General features: G+C 41.5%; 1 protein-coding gene across 6 annotated transcripts in view; it reads right to left on the bottom strand.

Moving 5' to 3' along the window:
- Positions 1 to 2,093: 2,093 nt before the first annotated feature.
- LOC139376416 (epidermal growth factor receptor substrate 15-like 1) overlaps positions 2,094 to 17,080 on the bottom strand; it is a 33,306-nt gene continuing 18,319 nt past the window's right edge. For 2 of the 6 annotated variants that reach the window (XM_071119276.1, XM_071119363.1), the window contains exons 20-25: positions 16,755 to 16,827; positions 15,223 to 15,383; positions 14,802 to 14,895; positions 10,587 to 10,748; positions 6,744 to 6,760; positions 2,094 to 6,290 (exon numbers count right to left, since the gene is read on the bottom strand). In XM_071119276.1, coding sequence (XP_070975377.1) covers positions 6,144 to 6,290; positions 6,744 to 6,760; positions 10,587 to 10,748; positions 14,802 to 14,895; positions 15,223 to 15,383; positions 16,755 to 16,827 — 654 coding nt within the window. In that variant the 3' untranslated portion in view covers positions 2,094 to 6,143. Of the gene's footprint in view, positions 6,291 to 6,743; positions 6,761 to 10,539; positions 10,749 to 14,801; positions 14,896 to 15,222; positions 15,384 to 16,754; positions 16,828 to 17,080 lie in introns of all 6 variants that reach the window. The other 4 variants (XM_071119031.1, XM_071119107.1, XM_071119193.1 and 1 more) reach the window with 3 other exon arrangements.

Raw genomic sequence — 17,080 nt, 5'->3', positions numbered from 1 at the left:
ATGACTGCTCTGCACACTCTTAGTATTCTCTCAACCAGCTGCAGGAGGTAGTCACCTGGAATGCATTTCAATTAACAGGTGTGCCTTGTTAAATATTAATTTGTGGAATTTATTTCCTTCGTAATGCATTTGAGCCAATTTGAGCCAGTTGTGTTGTGACATAGCCCTATTTGGTAAAATACCAAGTCCATATTATGGCAAGAACAGCTCAAATAAGCAAAAAGAAACGACAGGCAATCATTACTTTAAGACATGAAGGTTGGTCAATACGGAACATTTCAATAAGTTTCTTCAAGTTCAGTCGCAAAACCCATCAAGCACTATGATAAAACTGGCTTTCGTGAGGACCGCCACAGGAAAGGAAGACCCTGTGTTACCTATGCTGTAGAGGAGTTACCAGCCTCAGAAATTGCACCCCAAATAAATGCTTCACAGAGTTCAAGCAACAGACACATCTTAACATCAACTGTTCAGAGACTGAGTGAATCAGACCTTCATGGTAGAATTGCTGCAAAGAAACCACTACTAAACGACACCAATAAGAAGAGACTTGCTTGGGCCAAGAACACAAGCAATGGACCGGTGAAAATCTGTCCTTTGGTATGATGAGTCTAAATTTGAGATTTCTGGTTCCAACCGCCGTGTCTTGTGAGACTCGGATGATCGAGATGATCTCTGCATGTGTGGTTCCCACCGTGAAGCATGGAGGAGGTGGTGTGATGGTGTGGGGCTGCTTTGCTGGACACTGTCAGTGATTTATTTAGAATTAAATGCACACTTAACCAGCATGGCTACCACAGCATTCTGTAGCGATACGCCATCCCATCTGGTTTGCACCTGTTTTTCAACAGGACAATGACCCAAAACATACCTTCAGGCTGTGTAAGGGCTATTTGACCAAGTAGGAGAGTGATGGAGTGCTGCATCAGATAACCGACCTCCACAATCACCAGACCTCAACCCAGTGAAGATGGTTTGGGATGAGTCGGACCCCAGAGTGAAGGAAAAGCAGTCAACAAGTGCTCAGCATATGTGGGAACTCCTTCAAGACTGTTGGAGGGACCGCTGAGTGCTGAAGCGCGAAGCAACACTCACTACCGATTTCAAAACTGGAAGCAACGTCAACACAAGAGCTGTTCGTCGGGAGCTTCATGAAATGAGTTTCCATAGCTGAGCAGCTTTTTTCCGGATGTCCCAATCGGAAAGGGGATTCATCAGAGAAAATTACTTTACCCCAGTCCTCAGCAGTCCAATCCCTGTACCTTTTGCAGAATATCAGTCTGTCCCTGATGCTTTGTCTGGAGAGAAGTGGCTTCTTTGCTGCCCTTCTTGACACCAGGCCATCCTCCAAAAGTCTTTGCCTCACTGTAGGTGCAGATGCACTCACTCCTGCCTGCTGCTATTCCTGAGCAAGCTCTGTTCTGGTGGTGCTAAAGTTGAATCAACTTTAGGAGACGGTCCTGGCGCTTGCTGGACTTTCTTGGGCGCCCTGAAGCCTTCTTCACAACAATTGAACCGCTCTCCTTGAAGTGCTTGATGATCCGATAAATGGTTGATTTGGGTGCAATCTTACTGGCAGCAATATCCTTGCCTGTGAAGCCCTTTTTGTGCAAAGCAATGATGACGGCACATGTTTCCTTGCAGGTAACCATGCTTGACAGAGGAAGAACAATGATTCCAAGCACCACCCTCCTTTTGAAGCTTCCAGTCTGTTATTCGAACTCAATCCGCATGACAGAGTGATCTCCAGCCTTGTCCTCGTCAACACTCACACCTGTGTTAACAAGAGAATCACTGACATGATGTCAGCTGGTCCTTTTGTGGCAGGGCTGAAATGCAGTGGAAATGTTGTTTGGGGATTCAGTTCATTTGCATGGCAAAGAGAGACTTTGAAATTAATTGCAATTCATCTGATCACTCTTCATAACATTCTGGAATATATGCAAATTGCCATCATAAAAACTGAGGCAGCAGACTTTGACACAAATATAAATTTTCACATTCTCAAAACTTTTGGCCACAACTGTACTCAGTGCACGTGCAAAAGGAAAATCAATTAAATAAAAAAACACCACAAAAAAACATGAGACCTATTTATTTAAATGAAATGTTTATTCTAGTAAACAATGACCATGTACATAGGATTAACATTTAAAATAAATCCAAGCATTTTTTTTTTCTCTTAGTGTATAGTCATATATCCTCAAAATGTTTTAAGTTGTACATTTTTTCACTTCTTATGGGACAAATATAACAGACATAATATACCGTTTAAGACAGCTTTGATTATTTCTTCTCATCTACAGCGGAAAGACAATTAAAGGCAGACCAAAAGAAAAAGGAATGCATCGAGCTTCAGAAGACAGATCAGTTGTCAGAAAAACAAAAGATAAGTCTCTCTACAATCTGTTTAGGCTTGTATTAGGCCTCTGCATGTACCTCTGAATGTATGATCAAACTCAGCCAAGTTGGGGCAGAGGGCACTCGTATTAAAAGCATAGACATATTAAAAGTCCAATGGGATTCACAGGTGTTTTCAGCACACGAACAACGAGAAAAATACTAAATAAAATCTATTGCACGATGTAGGTATCAAAGACAAAATACAGCATGAGTGGTAAGTATGTAGAGAACACTAGGTAGTGTTGGGCCCTATTTCAATACTCTCAAAATGCATCCTTCCATCCTGCCTCCCTAATCTGACATGATTGGTTGGGTGATTGGGATACATAATGGAACCCTTTCTTTCACCAATCCAACAGTGTCAGATCAAGGGAAGACCTATTCAGTTGCACAACTGACTGATTTCAAGCTAAATGTGTCATCCGCATTTAACCCAACCCTTCTGAATCAGAGAGGTGCTGCCTTAATTGACATCATCAGCGCCCGGGGAGCAGTTGTTGTTGGGGGTTAACTGTCTTACTTAAGGGCATAATGACAGATTTGTTTCCACCTTGCCGGCTCAGGGATTTGAACCAGCAACCTTTCAGTTACTGGCCCAATGCTCTTAACCGCTAGGCTAACTTCAAAGAATGGAGCAAGAAATGATGGATGTATTTTCAAGGCATACAAAAAGGGCCATGAAATGACCAATGAACAGAGAGCTGTGGCTGAGTCTACGGCCAACCAAACACCCTCACTGTGGATTTCCCCTAACCTGAAGGTACACTACAGGGGTTCTGACATACAGCATGCTGGGTAAGGGCGGGAGTGTTGGCATCCAAAGCTTCGAGAGTCTGACCTGTGATTAAAACACCACAGGTAGGGCCAAAAAGGTCAAGGGTCAAATGCAGACGACCACAGGTTACCTCCCCACTGTGCACAGACAACGTTCAACGTCTAGTTTTGATTTACATTTGGTTGAGTTGTCAACTAACATGAATTCAACAACAAAAATTCAACATGTCATTCGATTTACGTTTAAAGTTAGGGTTAGGGGTACCCTTAACTCCTCCTCCACATTTACTGGATTGGTTGACCAGTGCAGAAGAGAACCTCCCCCAACAGTTTTTTTTCTTCTCGTCAAGACCAGTGCATCTTGTTTCAGGCGTTTCTTTTACCCCTGCTTTGTTAGGTTACCCTATCCCTAACCCAAAATACCAAATTCCCTCACGTTGATTACTTTTTTCTACGTTGACTCAATGACATCACATACATTTTTTTGTTAAAATGGATACAACATTGATTCAACGTGGAAACAACATTGATTCAACCAGTTTTTGCCCAGTGAGTCAGCTATATACAGCAGCACAGTTAAAGGTCAGATCTGTACAAGAACAGGTTCTTCACATATAATATAATTACACTGTTTTAACCACTAGAGCAAAGAAGTTTGATATGTAAACATTAACAAATAAATGTTACAGAGAGATGGTTTCTATTTCCACCTGGTGGCAGAGTTAACGGCCCATACCACTGAATTGTAACTTAAATCATGTCCTTTCCCAACCCAAAGGGGATGTAACTTTCATAATGCATTTTCACAACATCCCATATAGTTAGGTGAGGTCTTTTCCCTCAGACTAGTACAATAGTAGGTGACAACAATGACATTACATGGAAGCTTATAAAAGTCAATGTAGGACACATACAGTTCAGTACAACAGGAAAAGACAAAACACAGGGGCAATTCATGTAAGTGTCCTTTTCATATGGTTAGGACCTCAGCTGCTATTATCATCATCTCTATTTAGTTCAATTCAAAGCTTAATTAAGGTGAAAGTGAAGTAAAACCCACAGGTGTAATGTGCTAAGCAGGCAGTACCATCAGCAAGGAGTTTCAAGTAAAAGACAAAGCAGCTATAAATAAAAGTGGTTGAGCCCAAGTTGTAACATCAAACTATGACACACTGTACCGTAAACAGCGGAATATTCCAGTTATAGCTGTGAAACTCATGTGACCTAATGAACTTGCATATTATTGATGGTTAGCTGAAGAAAACCACAGGCCATTTCTAACTTTCTTTAACCTCTCTGCAGCTTGTGCTTGTAGGTTTGTAATTTTTGGCAGCTTTTTTCAACTAGAATCGTAATAAACAAAATGTTTCTGTCTTTTAACAAATAATACCTAAAATAATAAAAATAACACATCACATAGTGAAAAAAAATATTATAAAAAAACTCCATAATAAAACTTGAAATAATTTCCCTCATCTCGCCTTTTTTGGTTGTTGTTTGATATACATCACAGCTTTGTGAACTTACTTGAACTTTCAGAGGAGGCACAGCTAAGTACCCATTCCTTCTTCCTATGTTCGCTGAAGAAGCACTGAATTATTGTCAAAACAATGCATCTACTATCTCACACTCAAAGAGAAAGAAAATATATCTGTACAGTTTGTTCTGGTCCAAACAGACCTCTCTCTCACACAACACTTACAGTAGCCAGTCAAAGAAGAACCCTGCCACTGGCTTGCCACATTCACATAATAAACCAATACTAAAATAATGTCTCAATCTTAATAAGCATTCCAGCATAACCTTTAGGTATTCCCTTTTTCACATCTGTCAGAGCTCCAGCTGCGATTCATGCTCATTCACCAAACCAACACATATTATGTTCATCTTTACATCTTTCATGTTGAGCCAGCCTCTATAGTGCATTTAAACAGTGCATCAGTTAATTCTAAAACCACGGGTCATCATCTTTTCCCCTCCCCACCTATCAATTAAAAACAGTAAGAGAGATTGTGATTGTTGGCTTCAATCTCCCACTCCAACTCCAACCTACCACCGTAAAGTCAAATCCAGTTCCATTTCCACCAGTGATGTAGTGGTAAAAAAATAGGTTGGTAAACTCTGATCACCGGTCGTGGTGAAAAAAGTAATGCATTTGTCCGCAAAAGGTGGATTAACTGTCACAAAAAAATAAAAAAACGTTGGTAAACTGCATTTACTTGCGTTTCCCCTCCACTACATCACCACACCACTGGTTTCCACAGGGCCCAGGATAACCCCAAAAGTTCTGTTTTGTATTTTTTTTTGCTTTGAGAGTTTGTCCATCCAAAGATTGTGTGGTGAGGTGTGTGTTTCTGTGTGTGCGTATCAGATGGCGTGTGTATGTGTGTTGTGGCGGTGGTGTGTGTCTGTGTGTGTGGTTAAGGAAGCGGACATGTGTTGGGCACATCGGCCCTGAGAGAAATGGCCAGCTCCAGGTCCTTCACAGTGTGATGGGGTATGGTGTGTGAGTCGTACACGCATGTGTATGTGCACGAGTAATGCTAGTAAGAGTATGTCTATCTGTGTGTTTGTCTATATGTGTCTGTATCTCTATGTGTGTGTTTGTCTATATGTGTCTGTATCTCTATGTGCGTGGGCATCCCACTGGGCACAGAATTCAGTTCAACGTCTAGTTTTGATTTACATTTCTTTGAGTTGTCAACTAACGTGAACTCAACATGAAATCAACAAAAAATATGTCATTGGATTGGATTTAGGTTAAAAGTTAGTTGAAAAAAAATACTAAATACCCTTATGTTACTGACTTTTTACAAATCCAATGAGTTTTCAACGTTAATTCAATGTCATCACATGTATTTATTTTTTGTTGAAATGATGTGGAAACAACGTTGATTCAACCAGTTTTTGTGCAGTGGGATGTGTGTGTGTGTGTGTGTGTGTGTGGGTGTCCAGTCCAGTCCAGGTCACCCGTGGGACATCTCGGCCTTGCTGAGAGCGATGGCCAGCTCTAAGTCCTCTTGCTCCTGCTGCCGGAGCCTCTTCAGCCGCTCCCGCTCCGCTCGCTCACTCTCTCTCTTCGCCCACTCCAGTTGCTGAGCCTCATTTCCAAACTACAGAGAGAACAGGAGAGAGGCATTTAACATACAAATGATTCATCCCTCACACCATATACAAAACACATACATTAGAAGGTGTCTTGACAGATTATTGCATTTTAGTGAACCTTACACTGTATATAAAGGGTAAACTTCCATGTTTGCCTGGCTACAGCAAGAGGATATAAATGACTGTAGTTTTCATAGTCACCATCTACTCTGCTCTTACAACGTATACACACATATTAACACACATCAGCACACACACAAAATATACACACCACTAGACACACACTAACTGACCTATCCCTATCCTTACTTTAATATTCAAGTCAAGTGTGTTCTGCTGTTGGAGGAAAGATGCTTCTTATTGTTAAACCTAAGTGGTTGTGCTCAGAGCCTAAAGTATGAGACCAAAACACAAAACAAGCCACTATTCAATTTGACCGCATGTTCAAACATTCTTACCTTAACCTTTTCTGGTCCTGCGAGAGAAAAATGAATGATAAAACACCAAAGAAATAATTCACCAATCACACATCACCATCCATTTTACACCGAGCACACTTCGAAACACCACAAGATACAACTAACTATGACAAAGCAACATGGAGGACTTTTCAGTTTGGTCCCAAGTGAAAATGAACAAGCAACTAAAAGCATATTTAAGATAACATGCAACAGTGACATGCAGGGAGAAAATGGAAAGGAAGAAAGTGACATTTTCCTAATCTGTTAAAGTGATAGTATGAGATCTAGCCTGTGTAAGGATCACAGCAAAGTAGAGCTAGGAACTCTCCCATGCATACCAAAACACACATATCAGGAGACACTGCTTTACCATCCTTAGATCTGATTCAGATGTCAGACTCAAATGAGCGCCTTCAATTCTGACTCACCAAAATAAGTATGGAACAGAATCCATTGAGGCATTTAATAGATACATTACATTTGTTTCAAATGATTCATCATTCAATTCAGGGGCCAAGTTAATATATGATTATATATTATTATTATTATATTATTATATGATATGGTATTTTTCTAGTCTAGATAATATCTTTATTGTGGAACACCATGCCTCTTTAGTTTCAATAAAATCCAGGCAGCTGATTCTGTTCAAAATGTTTTGGTTACTTTGGGAGTAATTTGGCACAAGTCAGAGATGGTAAAGTAGGATCTATGCTACCAATGTCATGCAGCAGACCAACACTAACCAGGCTGAGCAAACTAAGCCTCAAGAAAAGACAAACTGATACTGCATCTACACACTAGTAGGACACACATCACTGATACACACCATTGACATGCTGGGTAAGAACTCAGGACTGAGAGCTGAGTAGTGATACTGCTGCTTCCCATGTCAACAGATCCCACAGCCAGACCAGTGACCTGGAGCTGTCAGTCACTAAACCACACCGGATTGGCTTCCCTCTCTGGCCTAGCCTGGCATAGGGCACACACTGACTGATTGACTTACTGACTCACTGACTTACTCACTGAATTACTTAATAAGGGACTGATGACACACTGACTGACTGACTGACTGACTGACTGACTTACTTACTGACTGAATGACTTAATAAGTGACTGACTGACTGACTGGCTGACTGAGTGACTGACTGCTGATGATTGGAGCTAAGTATTCAAATATGAGTATGCTGGATTATGGCTTCACTGAGTACATTTACATGCACACTAATCATTTTAGATTAAACTGATTATGGTAGTAGGCCGAGTATGGTAATAGTCATGTAAACACTTTACTCTGCTTATCTTAATTGGCGTAAAATAAAAAATGAAGTAAGCATACGCCGATTATAACACCTAGTGCAAGCCTCCCTCTTATCTGCGAGTGAGTTCAAAAAACTGAATTATGCATCTTAGAAACACACTACATGGCCATGGCTATTTCAGCCACACTCGTTGTTGACAGGTGTATAAAATCTAGCAGACAGCCATGCAACCTCCATAGACAAACATTGGCAGTAGAATAACCTTACTGTAGAGCTCAGTGACTTTCAATGTGGCACCGTCATAGGATGCCACCTTTCCAACAAGTCAGTTTGTTACATTTCTGCCCTGCTAGAGCTGGCCCGGTCAACCGTAAATGCTGTTATTGTGAAGCGGAAATGTTTAGGAGCAAAAAGTGGTGGTAGGCCAAACATAAGCTCACAGAACGGGACTGCTGAAGTGCGTAAAAATAATCTGTTCTCGGTTGCAACACTCTCTACCGAGTTCAAAACATTCTCTGGAAGCAATGTCAGCACAAGAACTCTTAGTCAGGAGCTTAATGAAATGGTTTTCCATGGCCAAGCAGCCGCACACAAGCCTAAGATCATAATGCGCAATGCCAAGCTTCGGCTGGAGTGGTGTAAAGCACCCCGCCATTGGACTCTGGAGCAGTGGAAACGCGTTCTCTGGAGTGATGAATCACGTTTCACCATCTGGAATTCCGAAGGACGAATCTGAGTTTGGCGGATGCCAGGAGAAAGCTACCTGCCCCAATGCATAGTGCCAACTGTAAAGTTTGGTGGAGGAGGTTCAGGCTCCTTATTTCCAGTGAAGGGAAATCTTAACGCTACAGTATACTATTAGATTCTAGACGATTCTGTGCTTCCAACTTTGTGGAAACAGTTTGAGGAAGGCCCTTTCCTGTTTCAGCATGACAATGCACCTGTGCAGAAAGCAAGGTCCATACAGAAATGGTGTGGAAGAACTTGACTGGCCTGTACAGAGCCCTGACCTCAATCCCATCAAACACCTTTGGGAATAATTGGAACGCCAACTGCGAGCCAGGCCTGATCGCCCAACATCAGTGCCTGACCTCACTAATTCTCTTGTGGCTGAATAGAAGGAAGTCCCCGCAGCAATGTTCCAACATCTAGTGGAAAACCTTCCTAGAAGAGTGGAGGCTGTTATAGCAGCAAAGGGGGGACCAACTCCATATTAATGCCCATGATTTTAGAATGAGATGTTTGACGAGACACTACTTTTGTCCATGTAGTGTCGTTTTCACATACAAACTTTATATGTCCGAACTCAGAATCAAATAGGCTTTGCAAAAATAACATAGTCACTGTAGTAGAACATTTATTGTGATTGCCAATTATCTGTATTTATTTAAGTCCCATCAGGTAGCCTGATTTCAGATGTGTCCATGGAAACAGGATTATTAGGGAAATTGTTCTTCTTGCAAAGCATGCAAACGTTTTAAACAAAGTATTATATTAATATGACTATCCACAATAATAGTATTATTGTGTGAATGTAACTGTACTCACAGACAGCCCAGGCCATAGCACCACACTGGCTGGATTATTCAACACTGATTTTAAAGCAACCATTGGCTGGTTGAATAATAATTCACACTCTGCCAGAATCCACTTATTGAACTGCCAGAGAGGATAGCCAGAGATATAATACTTTCCAATTGCGCTTGTTTTAGCCCTCAAACTCAACTCTGGACCTCAAAGCCAGTTCAACTGCGTTTTTTTTCATTGTTCCCCTCTAATCAGGGTGTAATTATTTATCAGGTAGAACAGAAAACCAGCAGGCTCCGGATCTCATAGGACAAGAGTTGAATACCCCTGCGCTATAGCATGCTAACTAGCAGCAATCAAAATATATTTGTATTTGTTTAAATGTTCCGATCGCAGCGTACACATCAAACCACAAAAATGGCTGACACCCTTGCCTGCATGAGTACTGGGTATCACTTCTTCAATGCAGCTCCTGTGCTTTACTGCACAACATCAAATGCATTGTAGGTGGTGTGCAACCAACTACAATGCATGTGTTGAGAGAAATCCCCCCCCCAGAATCAGAACACAGTACAGAAAAGTGAGCCTTCTTCAACAGGAAAGAGCTAGTGTCATCATCTTAGATATGAGGTAGGGTTGGAACGCACGCTCAGATGATCAGTGATCATGAACAGTAGTTATTGCTATGGATTATGCCATAGGTCTGAACAGTTAGCCTGTTACATGGTGGTTAATATGCCATGGGTCTGATTGGACAGATGCCTGGCTCTGGTCTTTGTGTGGAGTAAAGGTAGGTTATTCACAAACAGAGACATCTGCACAGTGAAGGGAGGCCAGGATGAGATGCAGCAGAAAGGTCTAGATAGACAGGCTGAGCCTTGTCGTCTGCTCTGCTCTAGATCCTTCAGTTAAACGTTGTGGGAGCTAGAAGTAGCGAGGTAGTGGCTAGGTATATAAAGACTGGTCTGGACAGAGAGAGAGTATCACTGAGCTCAACTTACAGAACTGAAGTCTGCAAAACCCAAGGAAGAGTCTTTAGAGGCTTTACTTGAGGCAGAAGGAGCAAAAGGGTCTTTGCCACTAAAGGGGTCTCCGACCACCTTTTTACTCTGAAATGGGTCGATGGCGTCACTGCCGAACGGCTGGAAGGGGTCGCAGGGCTTGGCCAAGTCACCCGCTCCTCCAGGCAAGTTGACAGGGCTGCTTTTACCTGAAGACATTGAGACAGTAAGGACACAGTCATTTCCCCAACAGATATGGTGTACTCCCATTTGAACTATAAATGTTACACTGATGTCTCAAAGATTAAATATATGGTTATGGGGACAACTTGAGGTATTAAGTGATGGTTTGATAACTTTTACTACAGAAATGTGAAGTTTTTCTTTATCACTGTCTGCACCAAAAGCCACACGCAGCTCAACTTAAGCAAAATAGAGAGAGTAGACAAATATCACCATCGCATACACACAAAATTGTAATGAAACAATATGTCAGCATGGTATGAATTAAACACATTAAATTAGATGGGCCATATAGTATATTGCATAAACCCAGTACCAAAATACACAGCGAGAGCAATTTCCTCTTTTATGCTGGGTTTTATGGCGAGCAGATGGGTAGAGTTTCTGCCCACATAACCAACAGAGGATTCAGTTCACAAGTTCATCAGATCTCTCCTTGGTGGGTGATGCCATTCCAAGGCCCTAGGGACGGCAGTGTTTTCTGAATACACTTTTTTTTAAGATTCCAAAAGGGTTATTTGGCTGTCCCCAAAGGAGAACCCTTTTTGGTTCCAGGTAGAACCCTTTTTGGTTCCAAGTAGAACCCTTTTGCGTTCCATGTAGAACCCTCTGTGGAAAACGTTTTATATGGAACCCAAAAGGGTTCTACCTGGAACCAGTAAGGGTTCTCCTTTGGGGACAGCCAAATAACCCTTAGGTTCTAGATAGCAGGTTTTTTCTAAAAGTGTAGGGACCAGAATTATTCCTGGTAATGTCAGGAAAAACTCCTGGCCTTATTTATGCCAACGTATTGTATCCTCATACCTTTATTTCCACATATAAATATATAAATCATTTCACAAAGAACTGAAACTACTCTAAAATAGGCTCAAGTTAACATGGTAGTGATGTTTCTCTGTAGGCCAACCTCGGCTGGCACAGTCAGTGGGCCATGGGAACATAGTGCTGGTTGTTGTTGCTTCTGAAGGTGTTGACCACATTTCCAATCAAACTGTTATTTATACCTGGCTTGTCAAGGTTAGCAGTTCACAGCCCCACTGAAAAACCAGGCATTCAGTTTCTCTTTCGCGTAATGGAACATAGTCTTTACCACATACCATCAGCTCCACCCTGTTCCAAAATACTAGCACATCATTAGTGCTACCTATCAATGTAATGCACAAGGCACACCTCAGAACCCCACAAACAAAGGTTCTGAAACGATTCTCATAACATAAATCACATGGACTGTATCTCGTAAAAATCTAAAGTATTGCTATGTAATGACTTCAGAAACCACCTAGAAACATTAAGATATCAGCATCAAACTACCACACTACGCTAGTGACCTTTCACTTATCTACTGTATGTTGCAAATTCTTCTCTACCCATATCATTTCATTTCCATGGTTCTATAAAACCAGGTGTGAAAGGTGTTTATTGGCCAGGGCACAGAGTGTGACCCGAGTCAGACAAGAGGTCGCCAAAAAGCCACACTTCTCACCCGAGTATACACACACACACACACACACACACACACACACACACACACACACACACACACACACACACACACACACACACACACACACACACACACACACACACACACACACACACACACACACACACACACACACACACACAGTGGAAAGAGAGGAAGTGGGGAAGGGTGGGGTTGAGAACATTGTTGTTCTTACTCATCATCTCCTGTGAGACCTGATGCTCTGTGTTCTCCCTGCAGCTTGGCATCAAATAATAATGTCAAGTAAGGATTCTAAAGATAGGGGATTTTTAGTTACAATTCATTTCTTAATTTGAATTTAATTTCATGCATGTAATTCAGCACATAAACCACTCATATGCATCTAAGTTCTACTTTGTAATAATGTATACCTAGGCTACACTGCAATTACACTGCATATTGAATATATGGTTTACCATGAGGGGGGACCACTTTAATAATAGTAAGTGGTGAAATCCTGAATACCCTGGTCCATTCAACTTCCTTAGGGAGACTTAAATGGTGACATAACACTTTTACTAACTAACGTTCTGGCTAAAAATGCATATTAGGCCTAGCTACATTGCTACTAAGTTGAGCAGAGATACTGCATAGTCAACTGGACTCATCCCTTTGCAAAACTGATCTGTTTATTCGATCTTCAAAAGGAGAATGAGATGATCAACTCTTCTTATCTGTTCTCATGAAGATCCTATCATGTTTTCTAAGCTGCATTGACCATCGCTGTTTGATCTATGACTACTGACTAGCATACTCTACTCTACTCATGCGGAGGTAAGAGAGGAGGCGACACCAGCTGAGTGTTACCTACGGGCACAGACGTCAATTCAACGTCTATTCCACGTTGGTTCAACGTAATTTTGTTGAAATGACATGGAAACAACGTTGATTCAACCAGCGTGTGCCTAGTGGGTATTCAGGGCTCTTACAACTCCTTCTAGTCAACTAGGCTCTAGCAGTCAGAAGATATGTGATGAGCCACACCATTCATCCTCACAAGCTTCTTCTGAGTATGTCACTAGAAGATCCAAGCAAAAGAGGGCAACACTTACAATGAGATGAGAAAGACCATTAATAATCTTGAAACTAGGGGGCACTATTTTTTGGGGGGGAAAAATAACGTTCCCAAAGTAAACCGCCTATTAGAAGCACCGAGCGGGAAGAGGAAAATGGTGTACGTATGTATGGGTGTGGGTGGTATGTATGTATGTGTGTACGCGTATATATGTGTATATGCATGTGTGTATGTATATGCATATGCATAGGTATGTGTAAGTGAGTGCTGTTTTTTTTTTTTTGGTGTGGTTTGTCTCTGTTGTTGTATCTCTTACTTAATATGGGTGAAAATTGTGAAATTCCAATAAAAATACTGTTACAAAAAAAAAGTAAACCGCCTATTTCTCAGAACCAGATGCTAGAATATGCATATAATTGACCGCTTAGGATAGAAAACACTCTAAAGTTTCCAAAACTGTCTAAATATTGTCTGTGAGTATAACAGAACTGATATTGCAGGCGAAACCCTGAGGTAAATCCAATCAGGAAGTGTCTCTTATTTTGAAACCGTTGTGTTCCTATGCACCCCTATTGGCCATTGAAAGGGATATCAACCAGATTCCTTTGTCTACGTATTCCCTAAGGTGTCTACAGCATTTTGACGTAGTTTCACGCCTTTATGTTGAAGAATGAGCGTAAACGACTACATTGCGTAAGTGGCCAGCTGAGACCTCTCAGAGTGATTATTGCGTAAAAGACAGAGGTAGTCATTTTTCCTCTCGCTCCTACTGAAAAGCCAATTGTCCCGGTTGATATATTATCGAATAGATATTTGAAAAACACCTTGAGGATTGATTATAAAAAACGAAGCTCATCAAAGGTAAACAAATCATTTGATTGCTTTTCTGATTTTCGTGACCAAGCTTCCTGCTGCCAGCTGGACATAATGCTATGCTAGGCTATCGATAAACTTACACAAACACTTGTCTTGCTTTGGCTGTAAAACATAATTTCTAAATCTGAGATGACAGGGTGATTAACAAAAGGCCAAGCTGTGTTTCACTATATTTCACTTGTGATTTCATGAATATGAATATTTTCTAGTAATATTTTTTGACCGTTGCGCTTTGCTAATTAGTGTAGTTGATGACAATTCTCCCGGATCTGGGATGGGTAGTTCCAAGAGGTTCAGGGGAAGTGGCCAAGGGATACTAAACCATCACAATTCTATAACACAGAACCAAGATCAAATTGACCTATATTGCAAAATGTACTGTTAATCAAGGTACAAGGTGTTAAGTAGTATTATTCATAGTGAAACCTAGAAGGTAGGCACTACCCATCCTTGGTTAACGCACTACCCGTCCTTGGTTAACCCACAACCTCACCCTCCTCTAGTTTTTTTCCTTCTCTTTCCCTCTCTCTGTTTCTCATTCTCTATCTGCCCCTTCGTCTCTCTCTCTCTCTCCTACACCTCCACTCCACCTCATTTCTCCGTTTCCCCTCGGGCCTCACTCACCACTGGGAGGTTTGGGTCTGGGGGGAACACTCATCTTGGGCGGCAGAGCTGGGCCGTCCTGATTCCTACTGAATGGGTCCTCCACAAACCCCGACTGGAAGGAGAGAGAGAGAGAGAGAGAGAGAGAGAGAGAGAGAGAGAGAGAGAGAGAGAGAGAGAGAGAGAGAGAGAGAGAGAGAGAGAGAGAGAGAGAGAGAGAGAGAGAGAGAGAGAGAGAGGGAATATATGAGTCTTCAGATGCCAAAGCTGAAGCTAATAGCAGTAACTTCACAACTATCCATAAGTTCCAAATCATATCAAGACTGATGTGCAGTGAAGGTGTTAAATCAGGACGTTAGAAAAAATACCTCTGGATAGGAATTGTGCAGTCTAATGATTAAATAAATAAAATGTAAAAGTTCATAGTCTTTAGTAGAAATACCTGTTGGTATTCTGGGAAACCTCCTCTTCCTTCCATTGGGTCTCTGATCTTTGACATTTGGCTGAAGTCTGCGAACCCACTGTTACTGATACTGCCAAATGAGCTGTTACTGCCTCCAAAAGCAGTGCTGCTTCCAAAGGGGTCCAGAGTACCAAAGAGATCTGAGCAAATATCAACATGAGATGTTCAAGAAACGTTAGTCCAGGGTTTAGGTTACACAGCACAAATATTAAAAGTATTCGAACGGGTGCTGTATGAAACATAATCAAAATGAGAACCCTGGCACTCTCCCAGAAGCTTGGCTGGTGGGTAAAAACCGCACATTCAGACAAACAAAAAAGTGTATTGGGTCCTTACTCAAAAAGACATTGCATAAAGCTAACTTCATTATTAGATTTTTTTTTTAAAACAAGACGGATATGAGTTGTGCTTCCAGAGTCATTGCTCAAAGGTTGGCACACTGTTGCATCTATGTTTCACTGTTTCACCCCTGACTGTGTAGAAACCCTGTGTAGTTTCAGTCAAGAGTGACAAAATGAGCTGGCGAAAAGATTTGAATATCAAGTATCCAACGTATGACACCTTTTCACTTGGCTCATAAGTTCAATAGGCAAACTAACATGAAAACCTGATCCTACAAATATCCAACTGCCACAGCCTGCCCTGTGTTCTAGCACGGCGATGTTATTGCAGTACAGCATGGTGTAATGTGTTTATATGGACTACAGCAATTTCCTAGGGAAAATAAAAAGAGGACTTTCTTGCGCAACGCTAGAGAAGTGAAGGGGTTGATTGAGAATGGGACCTACACACTTGCACAGTTACAGATGGCCCTGGCCAAGGTCTCTCTGGGGCTATTTCAGATGCCACGAGCCATCCTCTGGGCCCAAGCCACAATGCATCTCTTGTTTTCACAGGGACTGTTTCAAGTGGTTAATGTGCTGCTAAGAATGGGAACCTTAGGAAAATATCACATCAAACAAGAACCTCAACTGTTTCCCTCTTAAAACCATTAGGGTCAACATTTTACCCATCTTATCCATACAAATTCTATTTGAGGTAATGTGTTATTTTACACTGATATTTGTTAACCACCAGCACCCAAACACAGACTGAGACCTACCCTGTGTTCAAAAACTTGAAGGGGAAAAAAAGGGTTGGAGGGTTTAAACGGATTGTCAAAGATGGGAACTATTTTCAGTGCTTCTCGTCACCTGCTCTGCGGGTTAAGACAGCTCACAACGCCAAAGGCCTATAGGCTTATACACAGACAACAGTAGGCTGGGCCAAAAAGGTGTGGGTGCTCTTGTGCAACTCACCGGAAAATGAATCACCTTTATTCACCAAATACATTTGCAAGTAAAGAAGTGTGACTTTCCACATCACTAGTGTATATCTCTCTATCTCTGAATACAGAAAGCAGACTTATACATGACAAAGAAAGAGATGGGGAGAGGGGGAGAGAGGTAGTCAAAAAACAACTTGGGGTGAGGAGAAATAGGAGAATAGGAAAAAGAGATTTGAGCATGTACCTGGTCCTGGGCCTCTGGTGGGTTTTGGGCTAATGGATAAGAAAGGGTCTGCGCTGCTTGTAAAATGACTTGTCTGCAAGAACAAGCAGAAAGAAACAGTTACATACATACACTGCGTATACCAAACATTAGGAACATTAGGAAGCTATGTCTATTTTATTTTGTTAAATCCACTTCAAATTAGTGTAGATGAAGGGGAGGAGACAGGTTAAAGAAGGATTTTAAGCTTTGAGACAACTAAGACATGGATTGTGTATGTGTGTCATTCAGAGGATGAATGAGCAAGACAAAATATGTAAGTGCCTTTCAAACGGGGTATGGTAGTA

The sequence above is a fragment of the Oncorhynchus clarkii genome, chromosome 1, assembly GCF_045791955.1.
Source record: "Oncorhynchus clarkii lewisi isolate Uvic-CL-2024 chromosome 1, UVic_Ocla_1.0, whole genome shotgun sequence".
Classification (NCBI taxonomy): domain Eukaryota; kingdom Metazoa; phylum Chordata; class Actinopteri; order Salmoniformes; family Salmonidae; genus Oncorhynchus; species Oncorhynchus clarkii.
This window is presented reverse-complemented; position numbering and strand designations above follow the sequence as displayed.